A 21,148-nucleotide genomic window follows, 5' to 3' on the forward strand; every position below is an offset into this window, starting at 1 on the left:
ACATACGCTCACAACATGCATGTGTGCATACACAAACATGCATATGTACAAAAATAAACGTCCCAGGACATGGACGGAGCTGAAGTGCATGTCGCTGGGCCTCCTACAGAAGAGGAGGTTCTGACTCTAGCGGCAGGAGGGCCATCAGTGGTTGCCATGGTGAGGAGGATGGAAGGATAAATTCCAGAAGCACACGGAGTTTTAGGAAGTGCATGGTATGTTCTGAGTGCAGACACACACTGTCCATTGCCCAACCCATGGCACGAGCACCCCAGCTGAATCAGGGTGAGGGGCGGACTTGGCATGACCATATCCATACTGGCTCATGCCCTGTGCTGGGGTCTAAATATGAAAAGGCCCCCTCTGAGGGAGATGGCTCAGTGGGTAAGCCGCTTGCTATGTAAGAATGAGGACTTGAGTTTCATCTCTGGAACCCACGTTTTAAAAGATCAGGAGTAGGGGGATGGAGAGGTGGTTCAGTGGCTAGAGCACTGCTTGCCTACCATGCTCAAAGCCCTGCATGCCATTCCCAGCCCTGCATGAATCAGGCATGCAGTGCACACCTATGATCCCAGCACTCAGAACATGGAGGCAGAAAGACACACATCCACACACACAACTAGAAAGAAAATATAACCTTACAGAAAGAACTTTGCATGCAAGAAACAAAAGACATTTTTTAAAATACACTGAAAACTTTTAAAAATATGATTATTAGGTTTCACAAAAAGCTCAACACATCTTCCAAACTAACCACACCCCCAAGTCCCCACAAAATCAAAAGAAAACACCAGACCCCATCACTAAACATAAGCGATCAACATAAGAAGAACCTGTTTCAAGAACTTTTCTGGAAGGGATGGTGAAGGTCTTGGGAAAGGCAGCTCTTGATGCCAGGCCACCAGCTCAGACTCTGCCTCAACCCTTCACCAAGTGTCGCAACTCCAGGAAGGCCCTTCACATCAGGAATCCTCATGTTCCTCACTACAGAAATGCACTAAGAAAAGGGTCCTCCCTAGGGCCATTGTGAAGACCTGAGTCCTCCCTCCAGGGAGCATGCTAGGTCTCTCTGAAAAGTCTAGATGAAAAAGATGACTGCTGATAGCAATTCTCAAAATCCAGGGAGGTAAACGGAGGCGCCAGGGGACGAAATCCTGATACTTCCTGCCTCTCAGATTCCCCTTTAAGACACATGTCAGGGAGAAAGACAGGTCCTTACCTTCCAAACAGGTCACGCAGGCTGTGCAGTACCCATCCTCATTCACATAGTGGTCGGGATCACATTGCTTCCTACAATGGGCACGACTCTGTGGGCATGGCTGTGTTGGAGACAAGCCTGGAAAAAACAGCAGAGAAGTTCCAGGCTAGCTCACCTTCCATCCTCCATCTCTCTACCTAACCCCACCCATCTCTACTTCAACCCAAGGTTGTATCCGATAACTCTTGTGTTACAGATGGAGGCACTGGGCCTCGCTAGAGGTCACTAACCAGCGAAAGGAGCGGCTCATGTGGTGATATTTTGTTTGTGCTCTGACAAATAAAGCTTGCCTGGATATCAGAGGGTGGAGCTAGCCACTAGTTAACCATAGAGGCCAGGCAGTGGTGGCACACACCTTTAATCCCAGCACTTGGGAGGAGGAAGTAGGAAGATCAGGAGTTCAAGACTACTCTGTGCTACCCAAGATTGAACCAGTCTAAAAGAAACAGAGCCCGGTGATGGTGGCGTATACCTTTGACCCCAGCATTTGGGATATCACGCCTTTGATCCCAGCACATGGGAAGCTCACACCTTTAACCCCAGCACCAGGGAGGTGGAGATGGGCTGCCACCTGACAACGGGTGGCCTTGGACAATTGCAGTGACATCATTCACACTAACAAGGTCTGTTTCTCCTAGCACTGAAAGGATTAAAGGGGATGTGAAGGTCAGCATTCAATGCACAGGCTGAGTACTGGCTGTCGTTCTCAACAGAGGGAGTCAAGACCATGAAGAGCCTGACCTAGGCTGACTGAGAGGTCCTAGAACCACCCAGCAATCTTCCTCCCAATCTTTCAGGACGCTGAGGGGAGGGGGTATAAATGGGGAGTGGGCATCCCCCCATCCCATCCCCCAAAAGGTTCTGTCTGCTCTGCCAGAGTCTGACATGTTTGTTAAAGTATGTTTCCCACACTTTGGTCACAGAATGAGCACATGACCCCGAAGGGCCAATCAGAACACTTCATTTTTCTCATCGTTGGCCGCACTCCAACAGACCGATCCAATCAGAGCTTGCCATCTTCCTCACCAACTGTGATAGGCTCAACCTGGGCACATGACCACCGGCCAATCAGCCCTATCTCTGAGCGTTTTCCGTACTAGAGGCTGTGGTTTTACCGCTGGATTTCTGGAAGAGCCCGACTTGGTGGCAGATCCCTTTAATCACGACTGAGAGTTAAGTCTCAGTATCTGAATTCCCTGAAATGCTGCCAGACTCTCCAGGATGGGTGTCTCTGTTTCCAGCCAACACTGAGTCCCCGGTTGCAGGGCCTGGTTCATATTGGGTGAACCCATGTTCTGCCGACTTCCTGAGTCTTAGAACCTGGAGAGAGGCCAGACTCTTCCCCACCCCCGCCCTGTACAAGGCCTGGAAGGAAGGGATAGGGCTCAGGACTCTTTTAGCCTAGGCTGAGCTTACTAGCAGGTGATTGTGGGCAAATCTCAGAACCCTTGCATGTCCAAGCTCCCCCTCTGGGTTCCTACGAGGTTCAGGGCTAACATGGGTAAAAGGACCAGGCGTCCATTGCAGTGCCCTGCTCCATCGGCAAGTACTGATGGTCCTTGTGTGAGGCAGGGTGAGCCTGTCACCAAGGGTATGTGAGCCGGGAACTGGGGAGTGCCTGTCAGGAGTGTCGAAAGGCTTTGTGGGCCTACGTAAGCAGAGACATGGGACGACCTCTCAAATTCAAAGGTCTCCCAGCTTCCTTCCTCCGCCAGCCCACCCACGTGCAAACCCTGCCACACAGCTGAGCGCTGATTTGAGAGGGCGGGCAAAATGTCAGAAATTTCCCCAAAACACGGAAGGAGGGGGTTTTTTGGTTTTCCTTTGTGGCTTGCCCGGAAGCACAGGGTTAATAAAACTCCGGCAAAATGCCCCGCCCACCACCCAGACGAGAGGTGCTGGGCTACCTTCAGCCCTGGGCCTTAGAGAGGGCAAGTGGGAGGAAGGAGCGACCCCTCTTTGTAAGCCTCGGCTGTGGAGAGAGCGTAAGATGGGGGTGTCTTTCTTTCTGTGATGGAACTGTGGCCGTGGAATGTCACAACGCACTGTGGCCACACCTGCTGTGGACAGGAGGGTGAAAACCGTCTAGAAGAGAGGTGTGGGAGGCAGTCCCCTGCAGCCAAGAAAGGCTCCCAGAGGTGGGGTCTCCGCTGCAACAGGATTGAGAGGGCAGAAAGGGGCATCCAGGGGTGAAGGAGACGGGCATAACCAGAGGACTAGAGGCCTGAAGCTGGAGAAGGAGCTGCAAGGAGTGACCTCTTTCAAGAGCAGGCAATGAACTTCCCGTTGGCCTGAAGGGTGGGTGGGTGGAGGAGAGAGGATGGGGGAGGGAGATGCTGTGGACTGGAATGGTGCTCCCCCCCCCCCATAAAATCCTTAGCTTCAATGTAACTATTTGGAGAGACAGTTTTAGGGACTCACTAAAGATACAGGAGTCCTAGTCCCGTAGGATGGGGGGGGGGGCTCTATGAAAAGGGGAACACATACCATTGGAAGGTGGGCAGGTCAGACTGCAAGCCAGGAAGATCGAAGAGCCCTCGACAGAAACCTAATCACCCTAGAACCTTTGGCTCTCCATTTTCTAACCAGAGGGAAGTAATGGCCAGGAGGACTCCAACAGGAATAGGGAGGAAGATAGACTGGATGGGGGAGACCAGCAGGGGAAGGGGAGGGACCCGAGAGAAGCTGGGTATGGTGGTACAGGCCTGTGGTCCCAGCATTCAGGAGGCAGAGGTAAAAAGATCAGGAGTTCAAGGCCAACCTCTGCTACACACAAAGTTCAAAGCCAGCCTAGACTACATGGCACCTTGTCAAGTTGTCATAAAAGACTGGTCACGGGAATATTTAAATTTTGATTTTATTTATTTCTGTGTATGTGTGTTTATGAGTGCATGTCATGTGTGTGGGTGCCCTTAGAGGCCAGAAGAGGGCGTCAGATCCCCTATCACTGGACTTCACAGGCAGTTGTGAGCTGCCTATGAAGGTGTGGGAACTGAATCTGGGTCCTCTGGAAGAGCAGGCAGTGCTCTTAACCACCGAGCCATCTTTCAAGACCCACAAAAACATTTTGAAATCACTTTTGGGAGTAGACACAATTAAGTTCTTTCTCCAATACTTCTGGTGGCCTGTGAAAGGCTGGAGTCCCATCTCGTGAGTCGTTCAGAGAACACAGGCCTAAGAACAGCTGTCCAAGAATCTTAGCCAGCCCCAGCCACATCCCCAATGACCTTGTATAGTAAGTACTGCCTGTCCCCACCCCCAGACAGTGTGCCTAGGAAGATTCAATAGTGGGTACATAAGCCTGCTACTCCCTACCGACAGGAAGCCCTCCAGACACAGTGACCTACCTCGGATGCATTGCCGTCCTAAAAGCAGGGGGCAGTTCACTGAGCCAGTGACAGACTTCCACCCACCCGAAACTTTCATAGCTAATGTCTCTTCCAAACAGACATCTATTCCTGGAGCTCAGAGACCACACCACAGCGTCACCTCATACCCCAGCCACCAATAGCCCCCACATGTGTTTGGGACTTTTGACCATAGTTACAGGGGACCAAAAATGCTTCATAACCCTTTTCTACTTTTCAGGCCTGAAGAACGTTCCAGAATTATTTCCTGGTGTTCCACCAGAACTCATGCTGTGCTAGGGGTGGGCGAGCATTCCAGGAAGCCAGCAATGGTTAGTCAAGCCCTGTTCCCCCAGAAAGTTTCAGCCTGGAGCACCCTGGGACAAACACATGTTCTGGCTTGGAGCAGACAAGAATTGCAAAGGTCAGGGAGAGGTGGTGTACTGCGGTCCCGGTTGCTGAGGCAGAAGGACAGCAAGTTCAAGACCAACTTGAGCTACAGATTTAAAGGCCAGCCTGGGAAATTTTATGAGACCCTATCACACACACACACAAAAAAAAAGACTGCCATGGATATAGCTCAGTGGTTAGGAGCAATTGCTGCTCTTGAAGAGGACCCAGATTCAAGTCCCAGCACTCACAAACACCTGTAACTCCAGTTCCAGGACATCCGACACCCATTCCGATCTATGCAAGAGCTGCATGCATGCAGTGCACACACATACATGCAGGCAAAACACTCATACACATAACATAAAAAAAAATTCAAGTGGGGGAGAGGAAGGAGGGAGTGAGAAGAGAAGGAAATGAATTGCAAAGGGTTTCCAAGCTCCAGAAAGGACAGCTGGTCACGGGGAGGGGGGTGGGGTTGGCCATTGAGATTCTGGTGTCACAAATTCCGGGGCTCCAACCCCAGCCGGTGCTGCCAGTGCCTCAGCTCTGTGACCCTGGGCAAGTCACTTAACTCGATGAACCCCAACGGCCTTAGCTGCAAAACAGAACCAGGGCCTAACAGGGACAATGTTAGGGTCTCAAACCCGGGACAAATGGCTGAGGTGCCTACGAACATATCAAAGCAAACCTGGCCACCAGGTTTTCCCAGCATCCCTCAATCCCAGCTTGTTACACGGCATGGCTGTCCTGCCCCATCCTCTAACCTGAACTCTCCAGCCCAGGGGCTAGGCTACCCTTCCTCTGAGACTCTTCCCTGTGTAATCCAACCATTTTAGTTATCTCTCCCTTTTTTTTTTTTTTTTTTTTTTAACCTTTTACCCTCTTGGCTGCTGCCCCTGGTTCCCCGTCTGCCCTCTCCCTTCTCCTCCCCATCTTCACATGGCCGGGCTCAGAGTCATGTCCACTCTGGACTCTCCCAAATGTCTCCGTCTCCGACTGTGCTCTCCCTTTTATCTACAACAGACTTTCTCCTCCACCACACCTAGGAGCAGTCACGTCCTTTCCTTTCTATTTCTTTTTTTCATTCAGACAACAGTAAGTGAGTAGTAAGCTGAGACAAAGGAAATCAGCATGGCCGCTGGAACGCTCGTGGCTGGAACCCTGCATGGGCAACACCAAACGCTTAGAGGAGGTCTTGCATCTTTGTGGCAGGGGCGAGCTAGCCTGTTCCGTGGCCTTGCTCTTCCCTAGACCCTGTGACATTAGGGATGGCCTTTGGAAACCTGTCCCCCACCATGACCATGTTTGCTAGCTTCTATCCAGCCCTCCCCAAGCCCCACCTTGTCACCGGGTGTATCACCCACGAGGGTCATTCATCAAAACAAGGAATCTGTGTCCTGCCCTCAGTTCCCAACTCACCTGGGGGACAGCGGTAACAGCAGCTCCCAGCAGCCTCCCCAGGGTAGTAGCTGGGGTCTCCGGCACAGGTGGTCTTGAGTGGTCGATCCTGGAAGGTTGGAAAAACTGATGAGACAAGGCTAGACTTCTATCCTCAGTGCCCTGCGGTCCCAGGAGGCCTGGTGTCCACTCACTGTCAAGGCCAGGGTGAGTCCTATTGTCTTAGAGGTCAGGAAGAGAATCCCTGACTCAGCATCTCCCCACGGAGCTCACGGCAGCTCAGTTGTGGCTGGAGCACCCAGGAGTCTCCATGCCCTGCTCTGCTCACAGGCACTGCCCCCCCACCCCCACCCCCCTGCCACACACACCAGCCAGTTTTCTGAGCTCCCTTTAAGCTCTCAGCCATGGCTGCAGCTGGTCTCACCTGGCATACCCCTTCAGGGGGCTGACAAGCCTCCCACCCCTGTTTCTGAAACAGGTTCAGCAGTAAAAACATCTGGTAGGGTTACATATGGGTCGAAGTTCTGCATACCCAGAACTTCAAGTGGATAAGTACTCAGATTCCACAGGCAGGACCTAGCCTATACCCAGCATATGCTGAATACCCCCTCAGGAAAGAAAGCATTAACCCACCTCTGCATCCACTAGTAAATTCTCTCTGCACTTGAATTTGACATCAGTCTAACTGTCCAGTCTTTTCTTTTGCAACTGGCTTTTTTAAAAGTTCGTGTACAAAATAATGAGTTTTGTTGGACGTGGTGGCACACACTTTACTCCCAGCACTCAGGAGGCAGAGGCAGGATGATCTTTGTGAGTCCAAGGTCAGCCTGATCTACAGAGTGAGTTCCAGGACAGTCAGACCCTGTCTCACCAAAAAAAAAAAAAAAAAAATCAAACATGTTTATATCATTGTGTTTTGTTTGAATTCACTCCTACAGCCAGCTTCTCTTTAAAATCTCTCTCTCTCTCTCTCTCTCTCTCTCTCTCTCTCTCTCTCTCTCTCTCTCTCTCTCTCTCTCTCTCTCGTGTGTGTGTGTGTGTGTGTGTGTGTGTGTGTGTGTGTGTGTGTATGTGCATGTGCCTGGAAGCCAGAGGAGGACATCAGATGTCCTGCTCTGTCACTGTCCACCTTATTCCCTTGAGAAGGGGTCTCACTGAGCTCAAAGCCAGGCCAACATCTGGCAGGTCTCAGCGATCTTCCTCCTACAGTATTGGGGCTGCAGGCACTGGTGACCACACCAGCTTTTGAAGTGGGTTCAGGGATCTGAACCCAGAACCTCGTGCTATGTAGCACACACTTCCCCATTGAGCCGTCTCCCCAGGCCCCTGCGATTGGCCTCTTTAAGTCAGTATTAAATAGTAAGAATCATTCACTTTTTTTGGAAGCCACCGATGCCCATGGCCTTGCAATGGCTAGTGGATGCCTGTTGTACTCTAGATGGACACTGGGTTGTTTTCACCTTTTGCTTGCCATACTAATAGTGCTTTTGTTTTGTTTTGTTGTTTTCTGAGACAGGGTTTCTCTGTGTAGCACTGGTTGTCCTGGAACTTGCTTTATAGACCAGGCTGGCCTCGAACTCACAGAGATCCACCTGCCTCTGCCTCTCAAGTGCTGGGATTAAAGGCGTGCGCCACCACCACCGCCCCAGCTTTTTTTTTTTTTTTAAGACAAGGTCTCTACATGCAGCCCTGACGGTCTTAGAATGTCTTTTTAAATTATTGTTAGTTTTACCTATTCTTCTCTCATACAGTACATTCAGGCCGAAGCTTCCCTACCTCCACTCCTTCCAGTCCCTCCCCTCCAGTGCCCCTGCTCCCAGGAAAGAGCACAAGGTGTAACAAGACTAGGCACAAACTCTCACGTCACAGGTGAGCAAGGCAACCAGTAGGAGAAAAGGGGTCCCAATGGCAGGCAAAAGAGTCAGAGACACCCCAACTCCTGCTGTCCCAAAACACAAAGCCAACAGCCATAACACATATGCAGAGGGCCTAGCACACCCACACAGGCTTTGTGATTACCTCTTCAGTCTCCATGAGCCCTGCTCAGTGGAGCTCAGTGGAGTGATTCCGGGCCATACTCTCCCCGTGTCCTCAACCCCTCTGGCTCCCACAATTCCTCCTCTCCCTCTTCTTTGGGGTTTCCCAACCTCCAAGGGGAGAGACCCAGTAGAGACCTCCAACCTGGACTCTTTTTCTGCCTAAAGTTTGACTGTGGGTCTCTGCATCTGCTCCCATCAGCTGCTGGAGGCAGCCTCTCTGATGATGACTGGACTAGGCACCTATCTATGAGTATAACAGAACATCTGTCCTAGAAGTTCTATGCAGACCAGGCTGGCCTCAAACTCACAGAGCTCCACCTGCCTCTGCCTCCAGAGTTCTGGGATTAAAGGCAAGTGCTAACCTGTGTACTTATTTCCAAATACAACTATAATGAAATGAGTGCTGGCTCTGACAGACTGGAATCCAATTTTCTTCCTTCCTTTCTTCCCCGACCCCCTTTCTTTTCTAGATAGACTTTCATGTAGGTCAGGCTGACCTGAAATTCACCATTAACCGAGGATAATTTGATCTCCTGGTCCTCCTGCCCCTACCTCCCAAGTTCTGGAATTACAGGCATGTGCCACTGCACCCAGTTGTAAGCTGGAGCTGGAACCCAGGGTCCCAGGCATGCTGGGCAAGCACCCTACCGACTGAGCCACACCCCTAGCCTGATTTTCCATCTGATTTTTTTTAAGCACCTGCACCTGTTGTCAGTCAGCGGCAGTGTGTGAGGCTGCCATCTGTCCTGCCTGCTTGCTGGTACTTAACGATGCATGCTGGTTACTGAAGCGGGTTTTCAAGCTGCAGTAGTAGCTTCGGTGGGGTGCAGTGCTATGGTTTCTTTGCATTTCTCTCATGAGTAACACTGGCCTCGCTTATTCTTGGAAATAAACTCCTGCTTTCTAGAGTTCTTTGAACCATAAACCCTGCTGTGAGACGGGCTTTGTCACAGTTAACATTGATTTTTAACCTGATAGATCTAGAATTGCCCAGGAGATAAGCCTCTGGGCACACCCGAAAGGAATTTTCTAGATTTGGTTAATTTTGATTTGGGAAGACACATCCTGAATATTGCTAGCCTGAGAGGGGGGTGGGGGAAGGATGGGAGAGAGAAAGAAAGATATTTCTGGAAACTTCAGAGAGCAACACCAAGGTCACTGTGGCTGGAAGTGGGTATGTGGGTGTTAATTACATCTCTTTTTTTTTTTTTTTTTTTTTGACACATCTGAAACCACGTCATCGTACTCACTTGAAATGATAAATATAACTAACATTGAGGGCTGGGCTGTAGCTCAGCGGTGGAGCACTTGCCTAGCATGTATAGAGCCTGGGTTCCGACCGCAGCAGATAGATATGGACACTGAGCTTTTGGCTAACACAGTCAGGAGGGGCAGAGTGTCTCTGCTCTCATTTCGTCTGGGTTCCTTGGGGGAGCAGTCCTTCTTTCTTCTCGGGTCACTGGGGACCCCAGGAACCTCCAGGCAGCACCAGCTGTCGTTTGTGTGAGTGTACACAGAAACCTGAGGTAGAGCTTGCTGTCAGGTCAGACTCAGCCCTGTGGGGGCCTTCGAGTGTAGGAAAGTTCTGTGTCCTTGCCTGGGCTTTCCCTGCTGGCCTGCCCCATCATCTCACTGATAGCTACAGAGTCTGAGTGAGTGTGGCCCTGGGCCTGGGACATCTGAGAGCCATCTGTCTTTGTATCTCCCTGCTGTCCCCCCCTGGTCAGTGGGGGTGTGGTACTGGGTATCACTCCTTCAAATCCGGCCTGCTTTTGCCCAACTCCTGCTGTACAGATAAGAAAACTGCAACCCAGAGAGGCACAGCTGTCGGCCCAAACTCACACAGCAACCAGGAGCCAACAGGAGATTCGAGCCTTGCCACGTCTCCATTTTCTCCCTTCTCAGCCACAGGCTATCTTTAAAAAGTCCAGTGTACCAGAAAGATCAACATGTCACCCCATAATCCATATCAAATCATGACTCAAAATTAAGGGACTTTCTACAAATTACAAATTTTGGGTTTTTTTGTTTGTTTGTTTGTTTGTTTGTTGTTTGTTTGTATGTTTTTTGAGACAGGGTCTCTCTATGTAGCCTGGCTGTCCTGGAACTCACTCTGTACACCAGGCTGGCCTCGAACTAACAGAGATCCACTTGCCTCTGCCTCCCTTTGAGTGTGCCACCACCACCCGGCTCAATTTACGCATTGTCTATTTATTTATTTAGGTTTTTCTGAGACAGGGTTTCTCTGTGTCGCTATTTACACATTATTAAATGTCAGTACAGATACTGAAGAGACAGCTCAGCTCAAGAGTGCTTACTGCTTACTATTCAGCCGGGCAGTGGTGGCTCACACCTTTAGTCTCAGCACTCAGAGGGACGCAGAGGCAGGCAGATCTCTGCGTTCGAGGCCAGCCTGGTCTACAGAGCGAGTTCCAGGACAGCCAGGGCTACACAGAGAAACCCTGTCTCAGAAAAACCAAAAAAGAAAAAAAAAGTGCTTTCTACTCTATGATGAGGACCAGAATTCAAATCCTGGACCCACATCAGTTGGCTCACATAAATAATAATAAAAATGTCAACTCAGAGCTAGACATGCTAACGCATACCTGTAATCCAGCTCTCTGAAGGCAGACACTGCAAGATTAAGGGCTCAAGGTCTCCCTCAACCATATACCAAGTTTAAGGCCATTGTGGGCTACTGAGACCCTGTCTCAAAAGGTTAAAAAAAAAAAAAAAAGTCTGTGAATATAGTTCCAGCACTCAGGAGACAGAGGCAACAGGATCATAAATTCAAGTCCAGCCTGGGTACCTGGTGGAGATAAGGTGAAATTTTATCTCAAAATAAAAGGACATGGGATCAGGGGAAGAGGATATAGTCCAGCGGTAGAGTGCCTTTCTAGAATGAGTGAGGCCCTAGGTTTAAACCCCAGCAACATTAAACAAATAAACCTCAGTGTTTGAATTATAGGCTGCCGAGGAATGTGAGGGCAGAGATCACCCTAATGGGCAATATTTGAATAGCCAATAAAATTAGAACACAGGTTGTTTGTTTTGCTTTGCTGTGTTGATGCAGGGTCATGCTGTGTAGCCAAAGCTGTCTACTAACAAAAGTTTCTCAGGCCTCAGCCTTCTGAGTAGCAGGGATTTATATGGATGTCACCGTGCCTGGCCGCAGTTAACCATGGCACCCGAATAACAAAAGCTCAGGATGTTGGGGGGGTGTAGGGACTGGGGGTGGGGGTGGGGGGTATAAGGGGCTGGGGGGGGCGTCTCTTTTCTAAAATTCTGAGTAAGTTCACAGCCTGCCAGCAGGGTGTGCTGTCCTCTCACTATCCAGGGAGGCCTGCCACTCAGGGCCCCACGGAGGGAGCCCCAGATGCGACTTTGAGAGAAAGACGCTGGTTCTCCTAGTCCCACAAAGGGACTGAACCACAGGCCACGTGGAGCCCCAAAGCCCAACCTGAATGCTCCCAGGCCACGGAGCCAGTCTTCTGCACAGCTTCAAGAATTTTTTGTTGTTGTTTTGTTTTGTTTTCGAGACAGGGCTTCTCTGTGTAGTTTTGGTGCCTGTCCTGGATCTTGCTCTGTAGACCAGGCTGGCCTCGAACTCACAAAGATCCTCCTGCCTCTGCCTCCCGAGTGCTGGGATCAAAGGCGTGTGCCAACGCTGCCTGGCTCCTCAGGGAATTCTTACCACCATTCTCATCACTTTGGAAGAGGCGGGAACACAGGGTTAAGTTAACAAAGTCTTGTGACGGCTGATGAGATGGCTGGGGGAAAATGTGCTGCTTGCTGCTAAATCTGACCACCTGACTTTGAACCCCCAGCACACACATGGCGGAACCAACTCCTGATCTGTCCTCTGACCTCCACTAGGGGCCCTGGCAGAGAGGTGGCACGCCTCAGTGTCTGTTTATGGCAGTCCTACACTCTGAACTGTGAGGGGCCACCACTGCCATTGGAGATGGGCCCAGACGGCCACCGGCCAACTCTGATGTCCTTTAGGGAGTGGGAGGGAGGAGACTGAGCAGCTGGGCTCTGGCCTTTGCCTGGGAGGGAAGAGAGGGGTCAGAAGGGAAGAGTGGGTGGGGGAAGGCCACGAACCAAGGGAAGGATGCTTTTAGGTGGGGTTCCCCATAGGCTCAAGGCAAAGTGCCATGTCCACAGGGTGCTGAATTATGCGATCAGAGGCTGAGGCCCTGCCTGAGCAGACCTAGAATGAAAGAGTACCCCAAAACCTCACCATCTGCGGGACTGTTTTCAAGTTGGTTTGGTTTTCTCTGGCAGACCTGGTAAATTTCATGTTTAGAAAGTCCCACCTGGCATCAGCCAATAGAGAGAGAGAAAGAGAACAGCTGGGCCATACCTGTGGGAACTAAGTCATGTCGAAGCAAAATCCCCAAACAGGCCGGCGCTGGGCAGAACCGAAGAGGTGAGGCCCCCACTGCCACCTCTATGCACAACACCCTAATGCTCCTGAGGACCCGTTTGGTTCCCAGTACCCACATTAGGCAACTTTCACCTGCCTGTAACTCCAACACCAGGGGATCTGATGCCCTCTTCTGGCCTCCAGGACACCTACATACATACACATACACATACACATACACATACACATACACATACACATACACATACACATACACATACACATACACATAACGGTTTTGTTTTTGTTGTTTTTGTTTTTGAAAGAAAGTGTGAGACAGGCTGGAAAGGAAGAATTTCAAATGCTGCCCCCTCCCCAGGAAAAGCCAGCTTCATCCCATTTTAAAGATGGGGAAACTGAGATGCAGGGAAGATAAGAAATTGGGGCTGGCGATGTAGCTGGGTTGGTAGAGTATCTGCATACAAAGCTCTCTGTTCTGGCCCCAGTACCACATCAGCCAGGTGTGGCAGTCGATGTCTGCAATCCCAGCACCAAGGAGGTAAAGGCAGGGGAATCAGAAGTGCACCCTTGGCTACAGATTGAGAGTTCAAGGCCAACCTGAGATATATGAGACCCTGTTTTTGAATGTTGCAGGCAGGACTTGAACCACCCTGACCAATGCTCCCACCCACAGGCCTGGCTGCTTTTGGCTGCAGGTGTGGCTGCACCCAGTGGTCTGAGACCCCCATTCCTGTCCCTACTGCCCCAGGCTCGGCTGCATTCCGAGATGCTTCGTTCCCCTCATTCCCACCTGCCCCTGCCTCTACCTGAATTGTGGTTTTACCCCAGCCCAGCCCACCAGCTCCTTCTCACCTTCCTGCCATCTGAGGGTCCTCTCATACTCAACATCCCACTCACAATACAGGCACCAGAAAGGTCTTCATTTTAAGTTGTGAACCTAGCCTTTTAACAGCTGAGGCATCTCTCCAGCCCTGAAAGGTCTTTGTTTTATTGGCTTTGTTTCTATGGTACTTGAGAAGAACCTATGTCCTGGGACGTGCTGGGCAAGCACTCTGTCACAGAATTACATCTCCAGCTCCCCTTGTTCATCCTCTAGTTTATTTCAAAGGTCTCATGAAGTTGCCCAGGCCAGTCTTGAACTTGGGATCCTCCTGCATCAGCCTCCTGAGTAGCTGAGATTACAGACCTGGACCACTGGGTCTGGCTACCATCGGAAGCTTTTTTTTTTTCTATAGATGTATTCATCTTATTTTATGTGTGCGTGTTTTGTTTGCATGTAGTATGTGCACCACATGTGTGCTTTATGCCTGTGGAGGTCAGAAGAGGGCACTGGATCCCCTGGAACTTGAATTATGGATGGTTACGAACCACCATGTGGGTGTCGAGACTCGAAACCTGGTCCTCTGCAAGAGCAACAGGTGCTCTTAACCACTCAGTATCTCTCCAGCCTCTGCCAAGGGATCTTTGAAACAGCATGTCTGAGTTCCTGTGCCACAGGGTGCTGGTACCAAACTGTTTAGACTTTCCAGACCCCATAATGAGGAGCCAAAGAAACCTCTTTTTTGGTTGTGAGCCTAGCCTTTAATGGCTGAGACATCTCTCTATGCCAGAGACCTCTTTTTTAAAAATGTTCTACATATAAAATATTGATGATGATGATGTCTGTGCGTGAGTGTATGTATATATATATATGAGAGTATGAGTGTGTGTTTGTGTGTCAGTGCATGTATATGAGAGTGTATGTGAGTGTGTGAGTGTGTGCATGTGTATGAGTGCATGTGAATGTGTACGTGTGTGTGTGTGTGTGTGTGTGTGTGTGTGTGTGTGTGTGTGTGAGTGCATGTGCACACAGTCACATACATACCACATGCACTTGTGGAGGTAAGAAGACAGCTCTCAGGAGTTGGTTTTCTCCTTCCTTCTTCAAGTAGGCTCTTTCATTGTTTCTCCGGCATCGGCCGTCCCCACCTCCCATCTCATCTGGGATTGCAGGTGCATGCTTCTGTGTTGGTTCGAGGGCATCAGGCTTGTGCAATAAATGCTTTCACCCACTGAACCATCTTGTCAGTCCCACAAAAAAACCTCTCTGAAGCACTCAGCCTCGTGTATGTTGTTACAAAAAGCACATACTACCAGGCTAGGCCACAGCTTCCATCTGCAAAGCCAGCAATGGCAGGCCAAGTCCTCAGACACCTATCTACTTCTTCCACATCCTCTCCAAACTCTTTGCTGTAAGGACCAGTGACGTTCGCCGGAGCCTACCCTCCCAATCCCCAGGGATCTCCCACTTGAGGATTCATAGTCTCGGCATCACTGAAGTCCTCAGTAGGTAAAGGTGCTGGCTGCCAAGCCTGATGACTTCAAGCCCCAGGACCCACACAGTGAAAGAAGAGAACCAGCTTCTGTAGGTTGTCCTCTGACCTCCACGTGCACACCACAGCATGCCTGTTCACACAGACATATACACAAATAAGTGACTGCAATCATAAAGAAAGAATTGGGGGTGATGGGAGGAGAGGAGGGAGGGGGAACTGGTCAGAATGTAAAATAGATGAATACATTTAATTAAAAAAGAAAGAAAGAATTGGGATGGTGATACATGCCTGTGATCCCAGAACTTGGGAGGATTTGGATTTCAAGGCCAGCTTTGGCCGCATAGTGAGTTATCAGACTGCATAGTGAGTTATCAGACTGCATAGTGAGTTATCAGACTGCATAGTAAGTTATCAGAAGGCCTAGTGAGTTATCAGGAGGCCTAGTGAGTTATCAGGCAGCCTAGACTGTCAGTGGGGGGGGGGGGCAGAGGAACGTGGCAGGAAGTTGTCAGGTATTAGAAGACATTGATGTAATTCTCAAGGAACCTGGTCAGGTCTCCGTGTAAGTTTTAGTGAACGTTTAGTTCGCCTCCATGGGACCCAATGAGACTGCAAAGTCTTTAGAAGATGCAGGCAGGTGGGCCAGAGCCCTGGAGAGATGAGGGTGAAGGAAGCGGCTGGGAAGGACAAGGAGGCCCCTGGAGCCTTTCTAACACAAACACAATTCTGAGATCTTCTTTCAGCCTCCCACCCTCCAGAGCCATTAAATTATATACCTGTGTTACTCCCGGCCACCAAATTTGTGACAGTTCATTACAGCAGCAAAAGGAAACTAATACAATGCCACCAGGCTGATGAAAGAGCCTACCCCAGGCTGGAGAGATGGCTCAGCAGTTAGGAGCACGGGCTGCTCTTGCAGAGGACCTGGGTTCAATTCCCAGCACCAAGATGGCAGCTCACACTTGTCTGTAGCTCCAGTTCCAGGGGATCTGACACCTTCACACCAACATACACGCAGGCAAAACACCAACACATACAAAACAAGTTTAAAAGAGGGAGGGACTACCCTGGGCTGGCAAGAATCAATAGGACGAAAGGTGCCCAGAATACATGGAGTCTCAGGCTACCTTAGTAAGAAAGACAGTTCCAGTGAGAAGGGCTGATACCCCTCAGCGCTGACCCAGAATGCACGGGGAATTCTGTAGTCACTCTGACACTAGAGATCTAGAGCAGAAACTGAACTCTCTTGAAGAGTCCACACTTGAACACCCACTTGACACCTGAACCTGGGCAAAAATAGACCATGTGTGTTCCTCCCAAACACCTGCTGTGTCTCCTCAGGCTTGCCCCCCCCCTCCAGCCAGGTGTCCACCCCCAGACACGGCTAGAATCCCCCACAACCCCACCTCTGCTTGCTCCGCTCCTAATGGCTGCAGTCGCTGGCGCCTGTTGGTAAGGAAGATGTGGCATCTGATTGGGCTGACCAGTGATAGTGGGGCCACAGCCCGCTGAGGTCTGCACCACTGGACTCCTCCCCTGCCTCCTCCTCACAGTGCTCCTTCCCTGCCACTTTGGGCTGGCCACACTCACCACCTTCTTCCCGTTCCCACTTCCTAGCCCAAGCTCTTCCGCTAATCCCTCTTGGACTGATCCCTCCCTTTGGGTGTGTGTGTGTGTGTGTGTGTGTGTGTGTGTGTGTGTGTGTGTGGCTGGTGTGTCCTCTGAAAGGCTGCCTCGTCTGCATGTCCAGCTAGGACTTCCACTTGGAAAACTACAGGCTGCGATCTTAGATAGGCCATCCCCTAGGTCAGGGCACAGTTCAACAGAATCGCACAGGCCCAGACATGCTGCCCATGCAAGGACCCCCGGCCTCAAGGGCTCGCCGACTTTCCCTCTGTCCTGAGATGCAGCAGATGCCACTCGCTGTGCGCAGACCTAGAAATGAATCACATCTACTCACGAAGCCCTTGGGTCAGATATGAGTGGGAGCCGCAGAAACTTCCAGGAAGGGTTGGTTGTTCTAGTCCCAGCAGACCTGCTCTCAAGCTGAGTAATGCGGCTGCCCTGCCTTGGCCTCCGAGCTCTGCTGCTGCATGCATCTCAACCGAGCAAGGCAACCTTTAACTAAGAGAAGCCATGGTCTCCTTCGGCCCACCTCTTCCCATATTGGTTTCTGGGGCATCGCGTGGAATTCTGCCTCCAGGCAGGGTTTGACTGGTTTTAGAAGTCACTTTCCCCACCAGAATCCAAGAAAGCTCTCTTGCCCTCTGTCGTATACCAGGGTCACCTTAATGTCCACTGGGCATGCTCCACCAGTGGAAGTCCAGTAGCAGGCTGCAAAGACTCATTCATGAGAATTCCCCTATGGGAACCTTGACCAAGCCAAAGCTGGAGGAGGGAACTCAGGCTGGAGCTGGGGGCAGGACAGAGCTGGGAAGATGTAAGGGGAATTCTAAACCCATGGAATTCACCAGAAGTCAGGGCCCTATACCATCCCAGAGAGCCTGGAAGAAAAGAATGGAGCCTGGGGGAACTGTCTCTCTGGACTTGTGCCACATGAGTCCCGGATAATGTTACAAAACAAGGCCCGTCTCTTTCTCAGAAACCATGCTGCCGCAGAGTGACAAAGGCTGAGAAAAAGCAGAAGGAGTTGGGGAAAAGGATTTGAAATTCCAGACCAAAAATTTTTTTAAAGATAGGAACTTTCTATGTAGCCCAGACTACCACAGAACTTAAAAAAAAATTCTATTCTATTTATTTTGTGTGCACGTACATATGTGTGAGTATTCTCACACATGAGCCACCATGTACACGTGGAGATCAGAGAACAATGCCCAAGAGTTAGTTACCTTTACCTGCTGAGCCATCTTGCTGGCCCTGCCTTCAGACTTCGGCTCCTTCTTGCCTCAGCCTCCCAAGTGCTGGGATTCTAGGTATGTAGTGCTTTTTTAAACAGGTTTTTTTTTTTGGGGGGGGGGGGTTAGTTGGTTGGTTTTGTTTTTGAGACAGGGTCTCTCTACATAAATTGGCCTTGAACTTACAGAAGTCCATCTCCCTCTGTCTCCTGAGAGCTAGAATTAAAGTCACATACCACCATGCCCAACTTTAAATAGTTGTTTGTTTGTTTTAGTTTTGTTTGCTTGTTGTTGTTGTTGTTGCTGTTGTTGTTGTTTTTAAATAGGATTTCAGACCTCAACTGGACAGGAAGGGTGACAGGAGTCTTGAGGGACCAGAATGGAGAACCTCCTTGGACAGGCAGCTCCTCCCCCAGATACCCCAAGTCCTGTCATGAAAGGCCTACAGACTCGAGATTTGATGTTCAGCCTACAGTCACTGGGAAATGCAAATTAACATGAGAAGGATACAGCCCCATTCAAGACCACAAAATAGAGACTGATAAGATCAAGCGTCGTCGGTTAGGATGTGGGAAGCTGCTATTGTTTTACACTGTTGTGGGAAAGGACATTGCCCAGCACTCTGGACGGCATGTCATTTCACTCCAGTGCACGTCTGCCCTGTCAACCACCAGCATTTTCTTGTTTCTTCTCTAGGAAAGAACCACCCTTACTCCCCAGACAGCAACACACAAAAGTCAGGGATGGGGCCACCAGCTGGCGCATGCCTTTACTCCCAGCATTTGAGAGGCAGAGGCTGGCCAATCTGTCAGTTCAAGGCCAGCCTGGTCTACACATCAAGTTCTAGGCCAACCAGGAGGACAGAGTGAGACCCTATCTCATAAAAAAACAAAACAAAACAATAGTACTGGGAACCTCATTGTCCACTCACCAGGGGTGTGAATGGGCAGATGGTCTGCTCTCCAAGACCTATTGTAGACTCTGTCAAAGCCAATGAAGACTCATGATTGGGTGTGGCTGTGGCGCATCCCTGAAATATACCCAGCACTCTAGAGGTATTGCAGACATCCTTGACTACCTGGGAGTTCAAGACCAACCTGAGCTACACAGACCTTATCTCAAAACAAAAACAAAGACAAACTATGCTTGCCTAGCACACCCAAAGCCCTGGGCGCAATCTCACACGCTGCATATGTCAAACATGGAATCTAAGCAACCAGGAAGTGGAGGGAACGGAGGGGAACTAGTTCAAGACCATCCTTGTTTACACAGCAAGTTGGAGGCCAGCCTGAGCTAAAAGAGACCTTATCAAAAACAAAACAAAGCCCTCTGTGTATTTTGATAAAAAGTGATCCAAATACAGATATGCATTTGTAGAAGCCTGTAAATCAAACAGTAAAGTAAGAACATGGTTACCGCTCGGAAGGAATCAGTGTAAGACAATCAGCTTTGTCAGAGCACTTACAGCTTTTGTTTGGGATATTTTCACATATTCCAGATGGTATTAAGTACATTGTTTATTTTAATTTTAAAAGTGCTTTCACAGATATAGAAGATGGTTCTGCCAGTAAAGGCACTTGCTGCCAACCCTGATGACCTGAGTTCAATTCTGACCTCCCCATGTACATGAGTGTGCATTCCTGCCTCTGACCAAAAAAGCTTCCAGTCTGTAGACTAAAGGATGCAGATGTGCTTCACGTACTGGACAAGCTTCCCAACTTTCACCTCACACCCTTCCCTTTATCGCCCAGGGTCCTATTGCTCTAAACTCCTACCTTCCCCAGATGAAGGCTTGGGGCTTGGGAGGGCAAGGGGGGTCCTCTGCTCACCTCTGCCCTCTCCGGGGCACATGTCCCACTGCCCATTGGAGATGGAAGGGCCACTTTCCTACCATCTCCCTCTCGCCTCAGCCCACCCTTTTCTTCACACCTCCATAGCAGAGATACCACATGCCACACCAGCCTGATGCTGTCCCTTGGCTCCCCTCCCCCAGCTTCCATTCAACCATGAGCCTTTTCCCCCATGCAGACCCTAGGTTCCACGAAGTTCCATCTGAGTCCCCTGTCCTTCCCACATCCTATTGCCTAATGTGGTGTTGGCCTCGAGGAAGTGTCCAGTTTTCCTAACTCATTGCCCAGACTCATTTCTGGGGCTTCCAACAACAGAGCCAGAGACACCACGGACTTTCCTCAGGGACAAGTGTCCACCTTGTGCTCCAAGGCACCCAGCCCACACCACTGGCTGGCCAGATCCTCACCTCTGCTCCTCATCCACTCTCTGCTCTCTTTCCTGAGACCTTCCAGCTTATATGGAAGCATCAATAGCCCGATACCATCCTCCAGCCAAAATGGCCCACACAGGTTTCTTTTCGTCTATCCAGGAACCCCACTGGACCTGCAGTAAGAGGACACGAACAGCTTTCTCTTGCCCTGGATTCAACTCGTGGTGAATGAATGAACTACTCCCAGGCATCTGCGGGTGTGAAAAGGAGGCACTCTGCTTTTGCCCTTCAGTTTATCCACCCACCTGTGGATACGTGTATATTACAGTTGCCTCCTGCGCCCCCTCACTCCAGTTTGGGTGGGTGGGATGAGGTGACAAGTGGCCCTGTCCTCCCCTGCTTCAGCCACTGGCTTGGGCTGCTGCCATCTCCTTACCTTTGGGAAGGCTCGAAGCATCCCCAGGAACAGCAATCCCATTGCCGCACGGAGGGCGCTCATCCTGGCTCCGGGAGTTTAGCTCCAGCGCCTGGCCACCTGCCGGCACCCTGCCTCTCGCGGTGAAATCACTTCTAATGTAGCTGCGCCTTCCTCGGGTTCAGCCCTAATTCTTCCCTCCTTCCCCCCTCCCTTACCACCTGTGATGCAGCGATCTGCTTCCCTGTGAAGCCTAAGAGAGAAGGGGCCACCGCGTGCAGAGATGACTCAGGACTAGCCACAGCGCACATACTCAGGAGGCTCCCCTGAGGCACGCGCCCCGCAGTTTGAATGGTCCGCCCCGGATTTGAGGAGGAACCGGGGACTGCCGCTCAGCCCTGAAGGTGGAGTTTGAGAGGTACCTGGAGTCCTGAGGCCCCTACCCCCATCCCCAATCCAAGGAAGGGTGAGACAGGAACGGTTTCCTGCTCTTGACACTACACAATGAGAAACCTGG

At 50.5% G+C, this 21,148-nt stretch overlaps 1 protein-coding gene across 2 annotated transcripts in view; it reads right to left on the reverse strand.

Moving 5' to 3' along the window:
* The window catches only part of Tnfrsf8 (TNF receptor superfamily member 8), a 48,780-nt gene extending 27,936 nt beyond the window's left edge, over positions 1 to 20,844 (reverse strand). For both annotated transcript variants that reach the window (XM_006989046.4, XM_042272534.2), the window contains exons 1-3: positions 20,653 to 20,844; positions 6,418 to 6,505; positions 1,220 to 1,336 (exon numbers count right to left, since the gene is read on the reverse strand). In XM_006989046.4, the coding sequence (XP_006989108.3) occupies positions 1,220 to 1,336; positions 6,418 to 6,505; positions 20,653 to 20,715 (268 nt within the window). In that variant the 5' untranslated portion in view covers positions 20,716 to 20,844. The remainder of the gene's footprint in view (positions 1 to 1,219; positions 1,337 to 6,417; positions 6,506 to 20,652) is intronic.
* Positions 20,845 to 21,148: the final 304 nt, after the last annotated feature.

Source organism: Peromyscus maniculatus, chromosome 2, assembly GCF_049852395.1.
Source record: "Peromyscus maniculatus bairdii isolate BWxNUB_F1_BW_parent chromosome 2, HU_Pman_BW_mat_3.1, whole genome shotgun sequence".
Taxonomy (NCBI): Eukaryota; Metazoa; Chordata; class Mammalia; order Rodentia; family Cricetidae; genus Peromyscus; species Peromyscus maniculatus.